Here is a 25,435-nt window from a genome sequence, read left to right on the forward strand (position 1 = left end):
CCTAGATTCCCAGCTTAACAGTCTTCAACCCCTACCATCTTTTCATTGTCCTTTCTTCCTTGCATCCTCACCTCCCTCTCTGCTCAGCTTGAATTTTGTAGTCAATTACGACAGTGGCTTCCATGCACACACCCTGACTCCCTAGGCTCTCCTTTGCTTTGTCACACTTACTCAGCAAAACAACACCCACTAAAGCCAACTCTCTGCCTATGCTATGGCTGTATCCACAGAGCAAAACATGGTTAGAGGAAAAACACAAAACCTTGCTTCAGATTCAAGAATTCACACATATAAATTTATGATCACTAATTTCAAGCAGAACCTTAATCAGCAATCAGATTAATTTCCCTGGTCTATTCACTCTCCCACTTTCCTAGACAACATTCTCAATTCCTCCCCCATTCTCACTCTCAGCTGATGATCTTGCTTCCTACTTCATCAGAAAACTATCCAAGAGAACTCCCGCCAGCACGTGCAGCCCCTAGCCGCACCTGTGCCCATACCCTCTGCCCTCTCCTCGTTAATGGGGGTGCTGTCTGTGCCCCTTGCAAGGACTCACCCTCTGCTGTGATTCCATTCCCTCTCACCAACTCAAAGATATTGTCCAGCAATTCTCCTCTCCCTCCCACAGCATCAGTTTTGTGTTTTTGTTTCTTTGTTGGTTGCTTGGTTTGTTGATCTTTATTGGATTGTTCCACCAGCACACGAACATACTACTACTTCTCCCATCTTAAAAAACAAAACAAAAAGCCCTCTTTTGACTCACTTTCCCCTTCACCTTCAGCTACCATCCATTTGCCTGTACTCCAAGGGCAAACTCCAAGGGCAACAATTCTTGAAAGTGTCATGTATACTTGGTATCTTCAATTCTCTTCTCCCGCTCTTATTAGGTTTTCATCCTCACTACTCCATCAAAACAGGTCGCCAATAACTTGGGCATAAGTAGAAAAACAACAGTTTTCCATAACGGCTGCACCATTTTACATTCCCAAAAACAATGTACAAGGGTCCGGATTTCTCCACATCCTTGCCAACACTTATCGTTTATTCTTATAAATACTACTCTACAATGTGGGAAGTGATATCTTGTGCTTTTTATTTGCATTTACTTGATGATTAGTGGTGCTGAGTATTTTCCATATGTATTGTAGTTCTCACTTATCCAGTTTCACTTTCCGCAGTCTCAGCTACCCATGGTAAACTGCGGCCTGAAAATATTAAATGAAAAATTCCAGAAATAAACAATCCATAAGTTTTAAATTGCATGCCACTTTGAGTAGTGTGATGAAGTAGCATGACGAAAACCTTGTGCCATCCCTCTCCCTACCGTCCAGGACGTGAGTCATCCCATTGTCCAGCAGGTACACTCTGTACACATTGCCTACCCGTTAGTCACTTGGTAGGTGTCTAGATTATCAGAGAGAGAGAGAGAAAGAGAGAGAAAGAGCACATCCACATAATTTTTATTACAGTATATTGTTATAATTGTTCTATTCTATTATCAGTTATTGTCATTAATGTCTTAGTGTGCCTAATTTATACATTATACTTTATCATAGGTCTGTGTGTACAGAAAAAAACATAGTACCTATACGGTTCAGTAGTATCAGGCATCCACTGGAGGTCTTGGCATGTGTCTCTTGTGAATAAGGGGGAGACTAGTGTACCTGCTGGCTACTGATATGTCTTCTTTGGAGAAATGTCTATTTAAGTCCTTTGAGAGAACTGCTATATGATCCAGCCATCCCACTTCTGGGTGCATACCCAAAAGAATTGAAATCAGATGTCAGAGAGAGATCTGCCATCCTATGTCCACTGCAGCATTACTCACAAGAGCCAAGATATGGAAACAACACAAATGTCCACTGACAGATGAAAGGATAAAGAAAATGTTGTATGTACATACAATGGAATATTATTCAGCTATCCTTTAAAAAGAGGAAAATTGTACCATTTACAAAAATATGGGCGAACCTGAAGGACATTATGCTGAGTGAAATACGCCAGTAACAGAAGGACACTGTTTTTATTAAGGAAGATATCTAAAATAGTCAAACTCAGAGAAGTAGAGATAAAACAGTGGGTATAAGTTCTAGAGATCTGCTACACAATATAGTGCCTATTGTTAACAATACTGTGTTGTGCACTTCAAAATTTGTTAAGAAGGTAAATTTCATGTTAAGTGTTTTTACCACCAAAAAAGCGGGGGACACAAGGAAACTTTCGGAGGTGATGAATATACCTGTTATCTTGATTGTGGTGATGGTTTCATGAGTGTTTACATATATCCAAACCCATCGAATCGCATACATTAAATACACACAGTTTTAAAGTTCTACCTCAACAAAACTGTTTAAAAAAAATTCAAAACCTTTACAAAGGCCTCTGAGGCCCTGCACAATCCGGTCCTCCCACTAACGCTCTCACCTCTTCTCCGACCGCTGCCCCCTGGCTGCAGCTGCACTGGCCTCCTCCTCTTCCTGGATCATGTCAGGCATACCCCTGCCTCCCGGCTTCTGCCCTTGTTATTCCCGCTGCCTGGGATACTCGTCCACCGAATATCCCAGACCTTCTTTGAGGCTTAATTCAAAAGTCCTCTGACCACCCTGATTAAATTTGTAAACACCTCTCACTTCCTATGCTCTGTACCCTGCTATATTTTTCTCCCAAGCACTTATCACCATAGAACACACTGTATACTCATATTTTACTTGTTTGTTGCTAGTGTAAGGGGATATGGCATAGGGGATTTCACCTGTTGCTTTCACTTCTATATCTGTAGTGCCTAGAACAATGTTTGGTGCATATGATATAAATATGGCTGAATGAATGAATAGATAAACAAACACATAGAAGTTTGGTGTGGCCAGAATGGCTACAGCACATGATACATGCAGAGGCAGGAGCTGTGATGGGGAGAAATGGGAGGAATCCAGACACCTCACAAGAACAACATCACACAAAGCATATAACTCATTCCCACCCTTAACGTCTGCCCCCCCACCTCGGCTCAAGTTGACCCCCCTGGCTTGGAATGTCTCTGTTGTACCCACCTCCCTTCCCCATCGTGCGATGCCCCATCTCCCCCACCCAGAGGCCCTTCTCATCCACTCTACTCAATACTAAACTCTTTGTTTTAAACTTCCACTGCATTCACTCAGCACCACACATTTTAGTTCTTTATGATTTTCTGAGTTGTTTTTAATCTCCCCAGCTAAATTGCATGTGCCATCAGGGCAGGGCTCTGCCAAAGGGGTTGGCCACCAACCATGGCAGACTCAGCTCAGAACTCAGAGAAAGAATTCAGGTGGATGTGCATCAACTCCTCAAAAGGATGCAAAGTCTAGTTCAGATCACATCCAGACTCCTGGTTGCCACAAATCAACCCTTGAGAGTAACAGAGTTAATTATAATAAAGACTACCAACTAGTGATCATTTTCTAAGTACCAGGCAATAGGTTAAATATTATCATATTTCATTCTCTCAAAGCCACTAGGTGCTTGTTACTAACATTATTCTTATTTTAGAAAGAAGAAAGCGAAGCACAGAGAGGTAACTGGACTTGAGCGAGATGATAGTGATAGGAATGGGTTTGGAGCGCAGTTCTGGCTCACTCCAAAGGCTACGCTCCCAACCACCACTGTACTGCTTCCCAAACATGTAAATCATTTCAGGGGATGTCAGCACACTGCCACTGAGTCAAAAACAGAGGTCAGTTGGACCACAGAGCTAGATAGAAGAGACCGATGGCCCTGCCTCTGTGGATGTTATTATTGGCTAAGGCCACCTGTTTTTTTTTAAGATTTTATTTATTGTTTGTTTTTAGAGAGAGGGGAAGGAAGAGAGAGAGGGAGAGAAACATGTATATGAGAGAGAAACACTGATTGGTTGCTGCTCACATGGGCCTTGATCAGACACCGAACATGCAACCCAGGCACGTGCCCTGACTGGAAATCAAACCAGTGACCTTTTGCTTTACAGTATGATGCCCAACCAACTGAGCCACACTGGACAGGGCTACAGCACCTATTACCACAAGGCCACCTCCTCCACGTAGCCCTTCCTGAGAGGTCCTCAGGCTGAGAGGGAGTACTTCCTCTCTGAACTCCCTTAAAACTTTCTGTACCTCTCTCTCTCAAGGCATCATTTGCATCTGCAGCATCATCCAGTTTTGTGTGTGTGTTATATCTCTGTGGCTACACTGAACGCCCCTGAGTCTGACCAACCCCTGCACAACTTACCACAGTCAGCACAAAATGGATCCTTGAAAGCAATCATGCTTTTTCAAATGCCTTTCTTTTTTTTTCTGCTTGTAGAGATCTTTCCTAATCTTAACCTGAAAAACTCTTAATTATCTGCAAAGACCAGATCAAATGTCCCTTCCTTTGTGAAGCCTAATATAACTTTCCCAGGCAGGAGTAGCAGCTCCTTTCCCTGTGTTCCTAGAGCACTTTCTTCATCCCTTTACTACATCATTTATACCACATTGCAGCTGTTATTTGCCCTCCTATGACAGTGTCTGGCACATATTAGTTACATGACACATATTTATTGAATTAATGAATACACAAGTGGCTTGTAGGTTCTTTCCTTTTCTCCCACACCACTTTGGGTGGAGGGAAGGAGTTCATGAGCCCAAAGAGAAGAGGCCCCTTGAATAGCCGGAGACGATTACCGGTTAATTTATTTCCATATTACAAAGGCAGACTATGCCTGCAATTCTGATTTGACTTCCCATAGTCTTTGTTGTGATTTTAGAGATCAAATTAAAGCCCCTCCAGCAGCTGCCTCCTACAGACTTCGGAGAGATGAAAGTGTCAACATGTCTCTGCAGCCACACCAGGAAACTTGCTGCTGAGAAAAATCAATTCTGATTATCATAAGAGCTGACTGTGGGATGTTGTACTCAGGACCATCTCCACTTTCCTGGAGCCACAGGGACCTGTCAGAGCCCCAGTGTCCCTGTTCAGCCTCCAGCCTCTTCTGTGTTACCCATCAGTCCCTCTGTAGAGAGGCCCAGCTGATGTTCAGGTGGCAGGAAAAGCGCTGGAATGTGTTAGGAGCCCTCATGGTGAGATCTTAGTAAAATCCTATCTCTTTCTGGGCCTCAGCTGCTGTGATGAGCTCTAAATTCACAGGCTCGTTGGCACCTAACAAGGTGACAGGTATTCTCAGAGGGCAGTGTGAGCCCAAGACACAGATCATGTCTGTTTCAGCCAGGTAGCACAGGATGCTCTCACTCGAGGAGAGGGAACTGGAGTTAGAGCCTTGAAGGGTAAGAAAAATTTATATTAGATCTTTTCTATGCTCTTAATAGAAGCTGTGGTAGTCAGAAAAAAAAATGGCTACCCTAAAGAGATCCAGATCTTAACCACCAGGACCTGTGAAAATGTTATCTTGCATGACAAAAGGAACTTTGCAAATGTGACTACATTAAGGTTTTGAGGTGGGGAGATTATCCCGGACTGTTCACCTGAGCTCAAGGTAATCGCAAGGGTCCTGTGAAAGAAAGGCAAGAAGGTCAGGAAGAGAGAGGTTGGAAGGTGTTATATTTGTAGCTTTGAAGATGGAAGAAAGGAATGCAGGAAGCCTCTAAAAGCTGGAAAAGGCAAGTAAAAGACTTTTTTCTAGAGTCTCCAAGAGGAATGCAGACCTACCAACACCTTGATTTTGGCTCAGAGAGACCCATTTTGAACTCTGACCTCCAGAAATGTAAGATAATATGTATTGTTTTAAGCCACTGAGTTTGTGGTCATTTGTAAGAACAGCCATAGAAAACTAGTACAGATGCCCATCAGACAGCTGCCCGATCTGATGTAATAATCCACCATTATAAACTCTTAAAGTCTAGGGAAATGTCAGTCTCCCTTAATGTCCTGGTTTGCTTCAGTTAACCAAAACAAGAGAACCGTGGTACTCATTTTATCTCACCTCTGGGGTTAGAGGTAAATTCAGTCTCACCTGTTCCCGAAGAGCAGAGGATTTGTGGTGTTCATGCTGATTTCTCTATCCCCAATGTCGGGCAGAGGCAATATTTGTTAAGTGACTCTTGAGAGCCACCATCCTCCTCAGTCTAGGTTTCTAGTATGATTATCTTTCCCACATTCCTAAGCTCCATTATATTTTATTGTACTTTTATATCACTTCCTAAAGTACAGGTCTTTGAGATCCCCTGGTTTAATGTTCGCTAGTTGTAGTATCATGAGTGACTCCAAAGTCATGTGGTGACCTACAATTTCCTGGAGGCTGCACGTGGGGGTATGGTCGTTGGCTGCTCAGTGAACCCAGCTGACTGCCCAACAGCCCCATCTCACCTGATCTGGCTCTCAGCTCCTATTTACCTAGGGGATCCTTCTCATCACTGTGGAATTCAAAATTCCAGAGAAATCTTTTAAGACTCCTTCTATTTTCCCAGCTCTCATCCTTCTGCTTAACCTCCCTTTGGAGTCCATGCTTATTTATATCTATCTCTTTAATTATAAAAAGGGTTATTGAAGAACAAATCCTCTTTTCCCCTCCACGAGGAAGACTCTTCATAGACAAAGAAATTTCTACTGGAGACATGGGTGAAATGCTTTGGCCTTAAATTAGTAAATCTGGGTCACATGGACTTTGACCTTGGCTGCATATTGTTTGGGCTAATTGCAGCTAGGGACTCCTGTCGCCCTGTGATTGGATTTGTGTGTCTACTGACTCCAAAGTGAAGTATTAGCAGAGCCACTTCCTGGAAGACTTGAGCCATGTGCTGAAGCACATGATGAAAAAAAAAGCTGGTATGAATCCTAGCTTTTATCAGTAATAAGGCTGTCACATTACTCCCCATCTCTCTGACTCCTGCATTTGTTTCTCAGCTGATTCCAACCTTAGGTGGGTAAGAAAATGAGTATCATTTCTTGATCTCCCTAGAATCTTAATAAAAATGGCTATTTGTTGAGTGTTTACTCTATGTCAGGCACTTATGTTAATGCTTTCTACACATTATTTTTTAAAAATCAGCACTAACATGTACACACACACAAAAACAAATAAAAATGATGGAGGGCTTCAGAGCAGGGAGTTGAAGAGAAAGAAAGAGGAGGGAGAACAGTAACACCAGCACAGGCCCAGGAGTAAGGACAGTGGCCTCTAAACCCTTCACAAAACAGAGTTCTTGAACCCTCAGTAGAGGAATGCTGGATGGGCCTGCCAGTCCCTTCCTGTCTTTACACCAGTAACCCCAGACATAGGAGACACTACTTGACATATAAGTCATGGAAAAAGCCTCACTGGTGGAAGTGAAAGGAAAATAGTCTATCTTTCCACAATGGAGACCCCTGACACCATGTTCCCTGACAAAGACCAGGCCGGGGGTGAGCTGGTATGGGAGGGTCATCAGTTAAGCTAGTCTTTTAAAAAAAAAAAGATTGTATTTATTTATTTTTAGAGAGGGAATGGAGGGAGAGAGAGAGAGAAACATCAATGTGCGGTTGCTGGGGGTCATGGCCTGCAACCCAGGCATGTACCCTGACTGGGAATCGAACCTGCGACACTTTGGTTCAAAGCCCGAGCTCAATCCACTAAGCTATGCCAGCCAGGGCTAAAGCTAGCCTTTTGAATTGGGAAGAGTTGAGCCTGAGAACCCCAGCTGCAAGCCCAGAGATGGGACCTAAGTCACAGTTCAGTGATTCCTGAGCTCTGAGTCCTGGCGCCTGGGTTTGAAACAAGTCTATTATTTTCCTTCAGGACCCTTACCACTGATAAAGTTAGATTTTTTTATTCATGTACTTAGTGTCTATCTCCCCTACTGGAGTGTACACTCCATGAGAGCAGGGAGGGTGTTTCCTTCCCTACAGCTAGCACAATGCCTGGCACAGAATGAGCACCAGGTAAATGCCTATTGAATGGCTGAAAGAATGAAGTTTACTGACTGGCTCTGCAGAAGTTACTTGACATCTCTGGCCTCAACCTCACCCTTTCTTTAAGGAGATAACTACCTCCCTATGTCAGGGGGAAGGTATGAAAGACACAAAGAATGATTCAAAGCACATACAAGAAGAATTCACATGACTAACAATACCCATTGTCCTGATCTACTCAAGGCTTCACAGCTCTCCTTGGACTTTCCTTTCATTTATTCATTCGATCTTCACAACAACCCATGAGACAAGAAGAGCAAGACTTACCTTTTCCATCTGATAGTTGGAGGAAGGTAAGGGTCACTCCATATCACACAATAACTGCAGGGCAGATCCAGGAATAGAACCCAGGACCCCAAAGTCCTAGGTCAGCTTAGTCCTTCCACAGGTCCCCAGATTCCACCCTTGACCAGCACCAGACACAATGGTCCCTGCAGTGGGCCCCATGTAGAGGTAATGAAAGGCCCTCTCTCGCTTGTCTTCCACAGGTCTCCAGGGGTTGCTTGGCAACCAGCGCCCAGCAATAAGTGGCCTCTAGTCACGTTTGTTGCTGTGGAGCTTCCAAGTCTCCCTCCCTTTACAACTGTGCATGCTCTCACTCTCTATTAATAATATTTCTCACCTACCCCCACCTCCCCACTAAGATTCTCTTCTCTGATCCACAATAAGAAACCTGCCAGGATAGAGAGGGAGCTCTCGGGAACCTATGTACCGAGGGACCCCAGAGAACAAGGCACTATCAATGCCTTCATCATCCAACATCCCCCAGAGATGACAGAAACTCCTTTTGTGAATGGCCTTGCTCAATGATGCTCATAATCTTCTCTTCTCTCTCCACCTTCCGCCCTGACAATGACTTTCTGAAACTTCCTGGGGTAGATCAAATGGGCTAGAGAAATTTAAATCAACAATTCATGCTATGCTAGTGAGTCCCTGAATGCTGTTCCAGCACACCTAGAACCACAGGTGGGAAACCTTGCAAGGGGCCAGTCCACACTTTGCATGTGGATCAAGAGCAGAGAAAGGAAGGAACCTAACATTTATTGCATTCCTAATATGTGCCTGGCACAATACTATGTTAACCCCAACAAGCTGGTGAGGATTTGCAGTTGAGGATATTATCTATTCATAGATGTGACTTACTACAGCTCACACTGCTTTAAAAAAATCACAGAAATTTTGTTTATAAAAGTAAAATTTATGAGTAGATGTGTATTCCTCCCTCTCCCTATACAATTGATCATCAAATTCCATAAATTCTAGTCCTAAATCTCTCTCCTCATTTCCATCCATTACATCATTTCATCATTGTCTTAGTGTTATGTACCAAATGTTTATGTCCTCCCAAAATTCACATGTTAAAGCCCTAACCCCCAAATGTGGCTATATTTGGAGATGGGGCCTCTAAGGAAGCAATAAGGTTAGTTGAGGTCATAAGGGTGGGACCCTGATCTAATAGGATTAGTGTCCTAATAAGTTGAGAGAGAGCTCGTTCTGTTTACATTTGTAAACACCAAGAAGAGTCCATGCGAGCACACAGCAAGAAGGCAGCTGTCTGCTCTCACCAGACATCAACCCTTCTGGCACCTTGATCTTGGACTTTCAACTCCAGAGCTGTGGGGAAATGAATGTCTGTTGTTTAGGCCATCTAATCTGTGGTATTTTGTTATGCTAGCTCAAGCCCTTGTAATTTACCCAAACCACTAGTCTGTTTGCCTCATTCCCATCTACCCTCCAAACTGAAACCACAGATTTTTCTAAAATGCAAATCTGGCCTTGTTAAACCCATCTATGGCTTCCCAATGCCTACGGTAGTAGTCTCCAAATTTATATCCCTATTAAGTAAGAAAAATTTAGGTACCGTACAATCTTTCTAAATTTACTTAACTTGTGTATTTACTTAAATTATATATATATATATATATATATTTAATACAAATGCTGTTAAAATATGTAAAGTGACATAAATAATATTTAAATGTTTACATTTTAGTGTATTTATAAACAATACAGAAAACTTTTTTTGCAGCAAAGCACATATGTACACACACACACAAAAAAACCCTTTCCCAATTTTTTTTGAGCAAGAAGTAATGTGATTGTCTATGTCAAATCTAATTAGACCCTCATTGGTTTTACCTCAAAACATGGCTGACGGTGACCTTGTGCTAGGTGTCAGAGAAATATCAGTTCAGCCATTTTCTGCACTCATTTGGGCTCACTATAATTAGTACAGTGTTCAATCAGACGTTTCTTTGCTGGACTCTTTTAAAGCCACAAATCCCTTGTGATGATTCATTTAGTTAAAATTAGGTAGTATGATCAATAAATCCACTTAACCAGGCACAGGAAAATGGCAAAAGCTCACAAGGGGCTAAAAATGAATGAAGAGTGAGGGAGCCACCGCTGCCAACCCCTTAGAAAGGCAGAATGTCCCTCCCTACCTGAAGATTTTTTGAGTATAGAATATGTGAACCTCTGAGGTGGAGATCAAATGAAGACATCTCTGTCAATCTACATAGTAAACACCAGAAAACATTTATCTTCATAGATAAAATAAACTCTAGTGGTTTCTTCAGCTCCCTAAGGAGTCGTCAGGCATCCACCCTCTGACTCATGGCAAGAACCTTCTGTTTGCTGTGCAAGGTCTCTCTAACCCCCAAGCTGCTGCTTGATGGCCTCTCTGGAAAATTTAACTGGGTGCCCCACCCCTGCTCTTTCACAGCCTTACTCTAGTTAAACTGTCTTGCTGGCCATGCCACGAATACCCTGTGCCCTCACCCCACTCTGTGCATTGGCTGCAAAGATGTCAGACAACATAAGTGGAACCACTTGGTACATAATAGATACTTAATAAATACTTATTGATTCTCGCTATGAGGCAGTTAAACTAGATCGGTGATTCTTCAATTTTAGCCTGCCTCAAAGCCACCTAGAAGGCTTGTTATAACACATTGTTGGGCCATACCCCAGAGTTTCAGATTCAGTGGGTCTGAACAGGGGCCTGAGAATTTGTATTTCTAACAAATTCCCAGGTGATGCTGATGCTGCTGATCAGGAGAGCACACTTCCAGAATCAATGAACTAAATGGTCTGTATAGCTTGTGACATTTGTAATGATTGATGATTCCTCAATGCTTTTAATAGAGACAAAATAAACAAAATGAACTTTTATCTCTATATAAATTAATACTTAACATTGTCATACATGGAAATATGGGCTCACATAATTTAGAATCAGAAGATCTAATCTAGAATACCACTTTATAGCTGTGTAGTCAACCTAAGGCAAGTTAATTATTATCTGAATTTGAATTATTTTCTTCTGTAAAATAGGTGTGTATTAAAATAATATCTACCTCTTGGGATTAATTATAAGGTAATATTTTTTAAATCTTTTTTTTAAGATTTTTATTTATTTTTAGAGAGGGAAGGGAGGGAGAAAGAGAGAGAGAGAAACATCAGTGTGCGGTTGCTGGGGGTCATGGCCTGCAACCCAGGCATGTACCCTGAATGGGAATCAAACCTGCAACACTTTGGTTCGCAGCCTGCGCTAAATCCACTGAGCTATGCCAGCCAGGGCAATTATAAGGTAATATTAATACATGAAAATAACTTGTAAAAAATATTGGATACAGACTATACCAATAAGATATATGTATAATGTATTAATTTACATTTAATAAATTGAATAATACTTTGTTTTGAAAACTTTAAATTACAAATTTTCAAAATTTCTGATCTCAATGCTAATTCATTATTGAAAAGTGTATGATCTATATGTTGCTATATCATCTCAAATATGTATATATTTTATTAGTACCACTGGTAAATACCAATAATAATAACTGTGATGGCCAGCTTCCAAGATGGTCCCCAATGATCCTCACCTCCCAATGATTCATACCATTGTATAGTTTCCTCCTACATTAAATTAGTAAACAACAGAATACTCTAAGGCTAAATAATAAGAGACATTGCCATTTCCTCTTTGGTTTCTTAGATCTCTCCCAGAGCTGGGGGAAGCCAGCTACCATGCCATGAAGACACGTAGCTCTGTGGAGAGAGCCACATACAAATGAACTAAGGCCTTCTGCTAACAGCCAGTACCATATATGAGTAAGCCACCTTTGAAGGATCCTCCATCCTCACTCAAACCTGCTGATGACTGTTACCCAAGTCAACATCTGGCTGCAAGCTCATAAGAGGCCACAAGCAAGAAACTAAACCACTCTCAAATGTTTAATTCACAGAAAGCACGTGGTAATGAATTATTATTGTTGTTTTAAACCATCAAGTTTTGAAGTGATTTGTTATGCAGTGATAGAACATGGATACAATAGCTAACATTTATTGTACATTAACTATACTAAGCTCCCACAACCCTATGATGCAGAGGCTACTATAATCTCCAAAGAGGAAAGGGTGGCCCAGAGATGTTAAGTAATATAGTCAAGGTTCCAGGATTAGTAAGTGGCAGAACTAGAATTTGAATCAAGCTCTCTAGCTTCAAAGCCCAGATTCTCAGTCACTCATTCATACAGGCCAGGATAAGGCCTCTTGGATAATTAGGCAGCAGAAACAACACAGCCCCCGGAGGAGAGCAAACTTATATAAAACCAGCAAGGGGCACTCCAGGGCCTAGACCAGCAACAGCATTAGTGCCTGATGCAGAAACACCTAGAAGCTCCAAACTGACCCCACCTGCCAGCCCTGGTACTAGCAGACTAGTCCCCTGTCAGAACAAACTTGCCCAAGATGCCCAGCACTCACCCAGATCTGCAGCTTCACTCGTTTCTCATGGCGATAGACCGTCTTCACCTTAAAGTCGATGCCCACAGTGCTGACGAAGGCTGGGGTGAAGGTGTCATCAGCATAGCGGAAGAGGAAGGAGGTTTTGCCAACACTGCTGTTGCCGATGATGAGCAGTTTGAACATGTAGTCAAAATTCTGGTCGGAGGCATCTTTGACTCCAGCTTTACTATCAGTCACTGAAGCCATCTGCAGGAGAGACCTGTGGTCACGCAGGAACACATCTCTAGGGTTAACCTGAGTCATGAATATTTAATGGTCACTTTGTCATTTGTGTATTAATTCCCCACTCCAGCATTACTCAGGAAACACACGCCACTCAGAATTACCCTATCACTGCATCTATCCCAGTGTTGTCTCAGGGCTGGGGTGGAACTCAGCTCCTCCCATTCATTCCTTCAGCAAATATTTACTGAGAACGTTGCTCTGGATCAAACCCTGTGCTGGGCATGGGGAATTCAAATATGAGTCAGACATGGTGTCTGACCTCTAAGTGGCCACAGGTTAGAGTATAAACTACGTAGACTCAGAGTAACAAAGGATTAGGTAAGTGATAAGACAGAAGGAGGTCTTGGCTAAGGAAGCCCAAAAGAAGCATCTAATCCAACCTAGAAGAATGGTGGTCAAGGAGTTCCCTATAGGGGGCAGCTCCTGAGCTGAGTTTTAAGTGAAAAAAAAGTCAAAACAGCAAACACATGAACTTGCTAAGAAAGGCCCAGTACAGGGTTGTCATTCCTGTTTCAAACACTTTTTTTGGCTCCCCACAGCTCTGAAGATTAAGCCCAAACTGTTCAACTTGACAGACAACCAAATAACCAAAGAATAAACTCTCTAAGCCTTATCTTCCCTAAGTCTTCGCTCTACCGATCTGTGCTGCTTTTATCCCAAATTACACACTTTACTCTAAATATGCAATATTTTTTTGCTTTTGTCCCTTTAGACACATATTCTTTCTTTCTGCCTACACATTCTTCTCCTAATAAACTCCTACTCACCCTTGCAGCTCTAAGGAAGTCTCATCTACCCTGTGCACGGCAGAGGCATGCACTCCTGCCCCTACACTCCCAGGGCACTTGAACAGCACTTGTATCATTTCAGAACTGTTTATTATTCCAGCTCCTCCTTTACACCACACATCTGGGACTGAATGTACTTCATTTCTGTCTCTCTAGCTTCTAGCACGAGTCCTAGTACATAATCAGCACTCAGTAAATGTGTGCTGAATTAATAAGAGTCACTTCACCACTCTGGGGACCAATCTCATCATCTGAAAAATGGGAAGAACAATTTCTGCCCTGCTTTTCTCACTGGGCTATTACAGGACTCAAACGAGATTACAAGGAGTAAGGCCTTAATAAACTGGGAAATCCCACACAGGTGTGAACATAAGTCATTATTACTCCAAATCCTTCAAAGCCTAGGTCCTTTGTTTACTTGTTTGTTCACTCACTCATTCACCAACTATTTATTACATGTCAGGCCTTCCCTGAGACCCCAGTCCTCTCAGACCTGCCACCATCCTCCCCTTTCCTAGAACATTTTGGATCCGAACCCCATAATCCAGCACTTAGTCCCATAGCCTTTAATTGCTTTTTCTACATTTTACCAGCTGCAGGTACCTGCCTCTCCATCTGCAATCTCTTCTTATGTTCAGCACCTTGTACTCAAACAGGCTGGTAGTCAGGGGAGGGTAGGAAGACAGCCCTAATGTGGGATAATGTCCAGGGTGTCACTCTCTTTAGGAATTCCTGCTTTTTTCCCCAAAGGAAAAGAAAGAGATACTGGTGGATTTATCTCTCTGAGTCACTCCAGGGAGCTGTAAGGGCAAGGGGCTGACAAATGTAGAAGGTTTAAAGCTCTCTTGAAGGAAGGTCAGACAAATACATGGGATAATTTATTAGCAGCCCTTTAAAAACACTTCCTTAAATATGCTGCCAATAGTCTCTGGTGACCCACAGCCTCACTTCCTCCATCAATCTGCCCCACGACAAGGCTCCCACGGCAGGTGTGGAACACATCCTGGATCCTCAGCAACTGAGTCATGGCATTGAGGAAGAAGAATGTGAGATTGGAGGGAAGGGTGCTCACACCGTCTCACAGCCCTAACTTTTCCATTTTCCATGGTACAAGGTACAGAGTCTGCTTCAAGAATTGGCAATTCAAAAGAATTATGCTTTTTTTTTTACCTAAAACAAAGGAAGCAACTACAATGACCTCACTCTATCCTCTGCTTGACTGCCAGTCATCTTTGTTTACAAGAGAAAAATTCAATTTTGAAAGTATATACTCACTGTAAAAAAAAAGAAAAGGAAAAAAGCAAGGAGTATAAAAAAGAAAAAAATTAATTATTGGACATCCCATCCATTCAGAAACTGCCATTATTGTCCTTTTAAGTGTATTTCCTCCCTTGCTTTTTCATGCAATGAAATGCCATCTACTTAAAATTATATTTTATTATTTGTTAATTTAAAATGTAATACATACATTGAAAATAATTCAAACTTTTACTATTTGTAAGTACCCCTTTGTCACCATCTGCAGTTTGCATTATTTTCTTAATTTTTAGCATAAAAATAAGTAATATAAAAACTAAAGGTTTACAGTGGAAAAGCTCCCACCTCTGATTCCCAATCTCCAGCTCCTCTCCCAGGGGCAAACATGTTACTGATTCATGAACCCTTCAGAGATAGTCTTTGCATATGTAAGCATAGAGATCTGTTTATATTTTTATCTATATATAATGATAACATACTATACATTCTAATCTATATTTTCTTTGTATACTTTAATAACTAAGATCATATCTTCATTAGGTTTGTACTCTGCTCCTTTTCACTTAACTTTATATCATAAATATTTTACTGAAACTTTAAAAACTCTTTATAAATATCATTTTTTTCTTTTTTAATTTTTAAATTATTATTCAATTATAGTTTCCCCATTTTTCCCCCATTACCCTCCCCTGCCCTATCCACATACATATCATTTCAACTGACTACATTGTATTCCACTCAAGGATGTGTTATATGATCAATCTTTATTGTTGCACATTTAAATTATTTTTCTGTTCTTAGTTATTATAAATTAAACCACAGTGACCATTTATTTACATAAATACTTATTCACCTTCCTATTTATTTCCTCAGGAGAGATCTTAGCTATGGAACTGCTGGTCAAAGAGTAACTTTACTAAAACAGAGATTTGATCCATACCTCGATTTCATATCCATTATCTTATTTTAGCCTCTAAATAAACTTGAGAAATAAAACTGAAAAGACAGAAATTACTATTCCCATTTGATCAAGAAGGAAACTGAGAGCCAGAAATCAAGAGGATGTGCCCAAGCCTCACAGCCAACAACGGAGACTAGACCTCGTGCCCTGCAGTGCTGTGGGCACATTCCAAATCCCTGCCCTCCTCCTCTGCTGAATTCTTGGGCAAATCATTTGGCCTCTCTAAGCCACAGCATTTTTACCTTAAAACAGAAAAAATACTGCCTACTTCACAGAGCTATAGTACAAATAGAATGAGCAGTTACCATATGTAAATCATCTGGCATAATTTCCTGGCCCCTGGGAGGCACTCAATAGATACTATTTCACTGGCCACTTTAATTTACTTCTGCAGTCAATGTTGTTTAACTGCCCTCCCCCGATCTGGGCTACATTATTTGAGCTTGTTTTACAATTAACTATATGTCTTTGTGTCTGGTAGAAGCTCAGTTGTATCCATCCTTACACCTGTCAATACCTGACCTATAGTAAATCCTTAGGGCATATTACTCCTTTCAATAAACACTTAGTGAGCATTTGCCATGTGCCAGACTATCGATGTAAATGTCATATTATTGCTCTTCATCTTTCTAATGAAGCTGTTTACACTCTTAGATTCCTGGAATTAGAAGGGATTTTGGAAAGGCAGCTCTACCATAACAAAAAGCCTGGCTCTAGGCCCCCACTTTCCCAGTAACTCAATGTATGAACTTGGGCAAGTCACTTAAACTCTGAGCTTCAGTGTCCTCATCTATGATATGATAATATTATCTACCTTGCAAGGCTGCCATGAGTTTTAAATAAGAAAATATCTGCTAGTGCGCTTTGTGTGTACACTGTGTGCAGAAAAATACATGTGTCCTTGTGTAGTATCAACCTTTATTAGCTATGCCTGCCACAGGTGTGAGAATGGGGAGGAAGGCAAAAGCTAAAAACAGTTTCAATTTCTGACCCCATCTACTCCCCTTCGTTTTACAGGTCAAAACTCGAGGCCCCATAAAGAGAAGTGATATGTCCAAAGTCACACAGCAAATCATGACCAGACCTTCTGTTATCTCAAGACTCTGAGACTGAACTGGATGTAGGGGGTAGGGGGAAACCAACAATTTTAGAGTGAGTAAAGAAGCATCCCCAGAGCCCCAAGAGTCTCTGTCCCAGCACTTGTCATGCTGTACTGTCAACCTCTGTTTATGTGCACACAGCACAGCTTTCCCAGTCAGTGGTGTGAGAACAGGGAGAGGCGGAGGGCAGAGAGGTGCAGTGAGAAGGCACATTCAGATGTAAGCCCCTGAGGGGATCTTCTCAATATGAAGGCAGGGGCTACACAGACATGTGGAAGAGAGGTAAAAAGCATCTTCGCCAGCAGCCACCCGAGGCTTATCTGAGCAGACAGGTCACTGCACATGGCGCATGCAGAATCACTTGCAAGATAAGCATCAATCAAATCTTCCCTCTCTTTTGTGACAGTCACACAAATGATAGAGCCAGGTAGCTCACTGTCTCCGTGACAAGCAACATAGATGAAGAGCCAGAGACCGTCTGGGAAGTCACTCCTGGTTCCTGGCTAGGGGAAAGAAGAAAATGGCTCCTCCAAGGGTAGGTGTGAAAAAATAAATGTATTTCATCTCATAAGCAGCAGAAATACACACCTAAGGAAGAAGCCAACTTCAGTCTGAAAAGAGCGGGGAGAGGAGAAGAGAGCCCTACAGTCTAGCAAGAGAATATTAACTCAATACATGAAGTGACCAAATGAATAGATGAACTCTCTTGATGGAAAAAGCACAAGATTGAGTCAAGAGACTTGGGTTGAGCACTCGCTCTACCAGCAATTGTACAACCTTAGGTAAATCACACCCTGGGCCTCAGTTTCCTCATCTATATAAGAATTAATAAAATAACTTCCTGGAAAACTGTTGCAAGAATTAAAACCAGTCTATGGGAGAGTGCTTTAGACAATGCTTAATTTTGTGTGTGTGTTTGTGTGTTTGTGTGCGTGTGTGTGTGTGTGTGTGCACGCTTTATGTTTCCTTTTCTACCAGGTCATCCAGGGTAGTGGAAATAGCTTGGGGTTCCAAATCAAACAAACTAGATTCAGTTTCCAGGACCATCACTAATTAGCTGTGAGACTGTGACAGGAAATTGTACATGACTAAAACAGTTTTCTCATTTGTAAAAGCATTATTGGAAAGACTGTAGTCCATGCTGGCAAAGCACCTAAATAGTATATGACACATAGAAGGCTCAACGAATGTAATTCTGTCTTCCTATGGGGAACATTTATCAGTGAGGATAAAGAGGGAGTTGGGCATATGAGGACCTCGCTCTACTATATCAACCTCCTCCCTAAAGCCATACTCTACTAATTTGTCTAATTCAACCTTTCTTTCGATCATTCTCCACTGCCAACCCACCACCACTAGCCCATCCTACCTCCTCACTGTTTCCCCATAGAAACAGCATCATAATGGCCACCACTTTTTGAGCACCCACTAAATGCCAGACACTCCACTGGAGACTTTCAAAGCCTTCTATCTTGCATACAATAGAAGCTTGGAAACATTCACTTCCTTCTTTCTCCAGACTGGAGAGAGAGAGCCGTGGGTGTGACCACAGACAGAATGTAGGCGCACCTGTGTAAAAACACCAGTGGCCTTTCCCTTTTGTACAGTGCTTTATGGTTTATGAAAGTTCTTTTACCCATATTATCATATTTGATCTTCACAACAATTCTTGGGGGTAGATGAGGACATTGAGGCAGTAGTATAACCACAGCTCAATTATTCATTCAATCAACATTCACTGAGCACATACTGTGAGCCAGGTCCAGTGCTGCACTCTGGGGAGATGAAAAGCAGCCATAGGAGTTCAAGCTAAGATGGGAAACCTTTTTAAACATACTCTACAGGTTACTGCTGCCCCCCTTCATATCACAATCCTTAAGGAAATGGAGATTTATTTCTTGGACTAGAGATCATCTTAGATATTTGGCATCTCCCATACTGTTTTCTCTGATAGGAACATACTTCCTTCCACTGCCAGGTAAATCCTTCATGACTAGAAGTCTTCCCTGACCCATCGTCCTCTAGGGAAATGTCTCTCCTCTGGCTAAAACATATCACCAGGCCTTCCTATCACCATGGACAGGGCTTTTCAGGGACTCCCATTGTCTTCCACCCTTCATAGGCACTGAACAAACAGGTGGGCCTTCACCTGTGTGTGCTCGCGCGCGCGAGCACACACACACACACACACACACACCTAGCTCATTCTTCTATCTCCCACCCCTTTCCTTCTAGAATCTGAGAAATTAGGATGGAAGAGCCTGTCTTCCTCCACATCTCTGTTAGCTTCCAGCGCCTGCTGCTGCCCTGCCCGCCCTAAAATCTCTTCTTACACTTGGACTCCAAAACAGGGTCAGCCTGTGGATGAATTTTTTCTGTCCATGATTCTCTTCTTGTCTCTGATCCCAGGTGCCAGTGTAACAGGGTCCAGTGCCTGCACCTTCTTCCCATCCTTCTGAGGAGCTAAGACACTGCCAGCGCCTGGGTGACCACGGACTCCATTCTGGGCCCCGTCATCTTTCTGCAGCCTACATCCCTAGCCTGACCTAGCGCGCCCACCACCCTAAACTCTCCAAGTTCCCTAGCAGTTCCTCCCCTCAGCCAGCAGACCCCTGCCCTATTCCAGTGCTCTCCACGGTCCACCTCTGGCCAGGACTCTGGCGCCCGCTGCCCACATCCAAGGCCGCTGCCTTCTCCCTGGATCAGCTCCCCGCCCCTGCCTTCACGGGCCCGGCAGACCCACTCGAGGTCCCACCTTCCCATTCTTCCAAGCTTTCCACCTCCAAGCCCAACCTTCGCCCCCTACTCAGGTTACCCGCCTTGCAGGTACCCAGCTGGGCTCCGGCTCCGCATCCCTTCCGCTCCCAGCTCTCCACACTCAAATCCCCAGTCCCCGACCAGCAACCCTGCTGCTGCCCAGCGCCCCTTCCCCTCGTCACCTCGCTCCTCTCCCGTTCAAAACGAGTCCCGCCGGCCAGTCCCCTCGCCTCAGCTCCTCACCTCCACGCCACCTCCTGCCCTCTCTCCTCTCAATCCTCTGGCGTTAGCTGCCCCTTCACCACCCCTCCGGGGCCAGGTGCCCTCTGCCCGCGCGCCCCGCTCGGCTCCCTCCTCAAATCTCCCCGCCCCCATCGCCCTCTGTTTTCCCCTCACTGCGCTCCCGTGGCTGCTCCCCATTTCCCCAGCCCCGCGCCCCCTTTCTTGCTCCCGCACTCCCGCTGCCCTCGCTGCCCTCGGGGCTCCCGGTGCGGCCCTCAGGGTGCGGGTAGACCCTCCCTCGGCGCCCCCGCCCCAGGCTACGCGCCCCTTCCTGCCGCGGTGCCCCCTCCTTAGCGGCCTCTCCCGAGCCCCTTCTCCCCGGTGTCCCCTCCGCTGCCCTGCGTTCCTTCTCGGTCAGTGCCCGCTCTCGGTCCCCAGCGCCCCGCGCCACGGAGCGTCCCCGGTCCTCCCCCGGCGGGGCGCCGCCGGGGCCGCGCCCCTTACCTGGGACTCCGGGAGCTGGAAAGCAGCTCGCTCCCCAACGGCGCAGCAGGACGGCCGGACCGGGCAGCGGGCGGCGGGCGGCGGGCGGCGGGGGCGGGGATCTGCTCGGTTCTCGAAGCAGGCTGGCGCCGATCCCTGTGGGTCCGCTCTGGTTCCCACCGCAGCGACTTCGGGCTTGGCTACAGCTCCTGCCGCGGCCGTGGCCAGCCCCCGCCCGGGCCCGCCCAGGGGCGGGGTCCGCGTTAGCCCCGCCCCAGCCCCCCGCTGCCTACAGGTGTTGGGAATCCACGCATCTTGGGGACCCTGAGCTCCTCAATATCTGGGCGATTGTCGTGATTTATCTTAATTCCCACACTTCGTTCCACAGACTGAACTTACTACTATGATCAGAGAGTTTTGATGATAATGTAGGTGATGATGGGTACCGAGATTTGCCATTCCCAAAGCACTTTCCTGTCCGTTGTATCGCTTCATCCTCACTAAAGCCTAGGGAGAGACGCAGAATCTGGACTGCTAACTACAAGAGGAAGCTCAGCCAGCAACCTGGACATCGTCCTCTACCCTATTCCCTACATCCCATCATCAGTCTGGTAATTACACCTCTTTAACATTAACTACCTATCTCTCTTCCCTTCCTCTCTGTATCCACTGTCCTCACCCCGATTCAGGCCTCATCACTTCTGACCTGAACTAATACAACAGCCTTCTAAATGTGTCTCCCTGCCTCCACTCTCCAGTCCCTCCTCTACACCAGCAGCCCGAATAATCCTTCTAAATGTCACCATGTTACCATCCACCTGATTCAAAAAACAAACAAATGAAACAAAAAAAACACAAAACTTTCAATGGCTCCCCATTACCAGAAGCAGCCCAAAGTGCAGAAAGTATTCTTCCCTGGTCATTAGGAAGTCCCAACTCCACCAGAGAAGGCAAGTATAGGAGGTAATTAGCCCTGTGTCTGCCCATCCTGACAGGGACTCAAGTCTTCCCGAGGTCACAGGAGCCAGCTGCCAGCTTGGTTTTAGAATCATTGTCCTTTCCCACACTCTTCCCCCATCCCAAATCTCAGAGGTCTGAACTGGATAGCAAAAACCATTTTTTGCCCAAGTTCCATCATGGACCTATCTACAATTTGCCTCTCCAGTTTGGGGAGCCTCCCAACTGACAGCCCCTCTGGTGGTCTTGAGTTCTCTGTCAGAATAATCCTTACACTGTGCTGAGCTTCTCAACCCCCTCCCTCTCACTCACCTTCCCACTGTCCAGCTCCTGGCAGCCCTTTCCCCTGTGCCCTCGTGAATCCTGTTCCTTTGTCAGCAGACTCTCCTACATCCTCTGCTTCTTCAGAGAGTACTCAGATTACTTCTTTGCCTTTATCAAAACTTTATCCTCCTCCAGGATTTCTCTTGTAGCCCCTGCAAGAGGGCTTCTCACTCTTCCACTCCCCTCACATCATAGAACCAGGAAGCGGGGTCAGCACTGCCACTCCCATGCTTGTAAAAAATTCCTTCTTTGCTGTCCAACCATATCTCCTTCTACCCCTCCCCATCAAGGACCTCAGTTATGCCCAATCGCTTCTTGAGCATTGGTGATTTCAGGCCCTGGCTCCTGAACATCCTCATTAGCCCCTGTCCTGCCATCCTTCTGCTGACTTCAGTAGCCACGTGGCTTCCTGATCCCTCAGTCCTTGGTCCGCTCTTCACATAACCTCAGCCACTGGCTCCCATGGTCACACTCTGAACTCTGTAATCACCCAGAACTAGTGCCTCTGTGATCTTTAAATCAAACATCCTATACTGCTGGCTCCCTCACTCCCTTTCTCCCACAAGCCCCTAGTTTCCTCATGTCAAAATGGGTGTGATGATAATGATTATTCATTCTTCACAGGAATAATGAGATAATACATAAAACCTTCCTTTTACAGTAGCAAAACAATATAAGAACAGATGGCATTGTGTTTATATAGCCTCGGGTCTTCTGATTACTTTCTCCTCCTTCCCCTGAAAGGCCATATATTAAAATGGAAAGAGCATAGACTTGGGACCAGACAGATTTGGTTCTACCATTTGCTTGCTGTGTGAGCTTATGTAAACTACCTAATTTTTCTGACACAGGCACCTAATTCTCATTTGTAGAAATAGCAATAGTGAAAGCTAGCTCCCAGGGTCAGTGTGAAGATCAAATAAGTAAATAAGATAATGACTAGCAACACATGACAGAGTGCCAGGCACACAGTAAGCACTCAATAAATAGGAAACACTGTTGTTATTATAACAGAAACAGTGCTTTTTTTAACCACAACTACCTTCTGTGAAGGATAGACCCTAATGCACAGAAGACCCTTTGTCCTACTTAGGGCCTTGAGGAGTGTGAATATCTGAGTGTGGGAGAAGGGGAGGAACACTAAATTGCTCTGTGTAAAGAAAAGGAGGACAATTTCGGATTCACTTGGCAGAATGGAAGGGAGAGGTAATAAAGAGGGCTAGGAGGGGGAAAGGAGAATGATGAGTAAGAAAACCAGTGTCAGGTTAGGGGCTACATGGGTAAAGGGTCAGGAGAAACCCTCCCTTGGCAGGCGGACAAAGGGGTGTTTAAACACCGGAATGCATAAGAGATAGATTGTTTATCACACACCTAATGTATGGTTTTCTTGCCTTCAGGAATCCAGCAAAGGCCTTTACAGTCAGGAGTGCTTTCTGAGACAGGGGAGCTGTGATAGTGAGAAAGCAAAATGAGCAGTGGACTTTGTTTTTCTGAGTTGAAAAAGACCAGCCGCAGAGACTATGAGAGCACAAGCCCTACTGAAATCGGCAGAAATCTCCTGGAGGGCTTCAAACTTACAAGGGTCATAAAATGTGAGATCTGGGCTTCAGTCCCATTGCATTTAGATCTTAAATGGGCAGAGAGGGCACATTTGGATGTATCATTTATGCCCCAGTAGCCACATCCCTGCTGACTAGCAGAGGACCACCAGAGGGAAGAATAAGACACATCTAATTATATTAGACTTTCTTCACTTCCAATTCCAAATGCCCGATTAAGAGTAGCAAGAAAGATAAAATTCTACCTTTTCCCTTGGGTCACATTGGTTAACAATTATAATCACTAAGACCTTAAAATACACTGGGCTCATTTACATCTTTTACCTCATTTAGTCCGCAATACAATCAAGCAAAGTATTGATTGTCATCCCCTTTTTGTAAATGAAGAAATAGAAGTCAGAAAGTTTAAGTGGCTTGTCAAGGTTATATATCTGGTAAATAACAGAACCAGATACCTTGTCTCCCTGACTCCAGTTCCAGGGTTCTTTCAATTAGAACCCAGAATTATGGTTGCTCAATGAACACTGTTGTGATTATGAGTCCTACAAATAAAATTCCTTTAAAACTTTTTTAGTTGCTGGAGCAATCAATCTTCTCTAGCTCCTGGTTTTTACATGAAATAAAAAAAATTGGTGCTTTTTATTGAACAAGAATCAGTCACTTAGAAAAGGTAATAGTATAAGTGTGGATGTCATTTGAAATGCTCAGGTCTTCGTGAGGTTCAAATCTATACTCCAGTGTGAGTCCCTCATGGCCATCTAGGGACTGAGAAGTGTTGACAGGTCAAACATTTTCATCTGATCCCATCAGTGGGTTGTCTCGTGCAATGGGGGAGCTGGAGAAGGTGCCGCAAGGTCACAAAAATCTGAGAAGCAGCTCTAGAAACAGGGTTCAGTGAGAGGAGTGATGGAAGGCATAACTGGAAGGAGAGGCAAGGCCAGATGGTCTAAGGCCTCTTAGACCATCATTAGAGATTTGGGGATTTACACCACGAGCAAAAGGTTTTAAACAATGGAGTAACATGTTTACATATGCATGTAAGTAAAATAGCTCTAACTGTGGTATGACGGATTAGATGAGAAGGGTGGGAGCAGAGGGACAGGAGATAGGGAACACAGAGAGTGCTGTAATAATCCAGGCAAGAGATGAAGAGAATCAGAACTCATGTCATAGCACCAGGAGAAGTGGAAAGCAGAGGGATTTGATATGCATTGAGGAAGTAAAATTCCCTGGACTTAGTGACAGATTAAATGTGAGATATGAGAGAAAGGGAATTGGCATAAGTGACCAGGTACACAGTGAAGCTATTTACTGAAAACACTTGCTGCCTTACAAACCACCCCACCCAAAAATCAGTGGCTTAAAACTACAATAATTTCTTACTCCTTACAGTTCTGGTGGTGGCTGAATAGGTCCACCTGCCAATTTTATCTGAGATCACTCACAAGCAACACTCAGTTGGAAGGTCATCTGGACTGGGAGGTCTCAGATGGCCTCACTCATAGGTCTGGCAGTTGGTGCTGGTTGAGGGCTGGATGCCATGGCTCTTTTCCATGTTCTAACCCACCAATAGGCTGGACCAGCTTACATGGTGGTCCTGGGGCAGTGTTCCAAGAGGGTGAATGCAGAAGATACCATCTCTTTTGGCCTAGCCTCAGAAATTGCATGACATCACACGTACTTTATTCTATTGGCCAAATCAAGTCCTATGTCCAGCTCAGATTGAAAAGGGTAGAGAAATATACTCCACCTCTGACTGGGAAGAAGAGCGAAGCTACATCACAGAGGGGCATGGACCCAAGGAAGGAAGAAATCTACGGTCTTTAACCAGTCTCTCACAGGAGTGGGAATAGATTTGGATAATAAGAAAAAATAATGACTATCCCAAATGCCATTTAATTTACAAATCATTTCTTCCTTCTCTGTGCTTCAGTTTCTTCCTTTGTTAAATAAATTAATGGGAAGGTCCATTCTCTTCCCACCTGCATCAGTTAATGAGGTGAAACTGGTTAAAATGCACACTGAGGACACTGTCAATCACCAGAGCACACTGCTGTCAGCAGGGGGGAGTCTGAGACACACAGAGGGAAA

At 44.0% G+C, this 25,435-nt stretch overlaps 1 protein-coding gene across 2 annotated transcripts in view; it reads right to left on the reverse strand.

Annotated features, from left to right (window-relative positions):
* The window catches only part of RAB3B (RAB3B, member RAS oncogene family), a 61,811-nt gene extending 41,081 nt beyond the window's left edge, over positions 1 to 20,730 (reverse strand). The window contains exons 1-2 of one of the 2 annotated variants that reach the window (XM_028514186.2): positions 20,526 to 20,730; positions 12,670 to 12,897 (exon numbers count right to left, since the gene is read on the reverse strand). In XM_028514186.2, the coding sequence (XP_028369987.1) occupies positions 12,670 to 12,897 (228 nt within the window). In that variant the 5' untranslated portion in view covers positions 20,526 to 20,730. Of the gene's footprint in view, positions 1 to 12,669; positions 12,911 to 20,525 lie in introns of both variants that reach the window. The other variant, XM_036026072.1, reaches the window with a different exon arrangement.
* Between the last annotated feature and the right edge of the window lie 4,705 nt (positions 20,731 to 25,435).

Source organism: Phyllostomus discolor, chromosome 5 (genome assembly GCF_004126475.2).
Source record: "Phyllostomus discolor isolate MPI-MPIP mPhyDis1 chromosome 5, mPhyDis1.pri.v3, whole genome shotgun sequence".
Lineage (NCBI taxonomy): Eukaryota > Metazoa > Chordata > Mammalia > Chiroptera > Phyllostomidae > Phyllostomus > Phyllostomus discolor.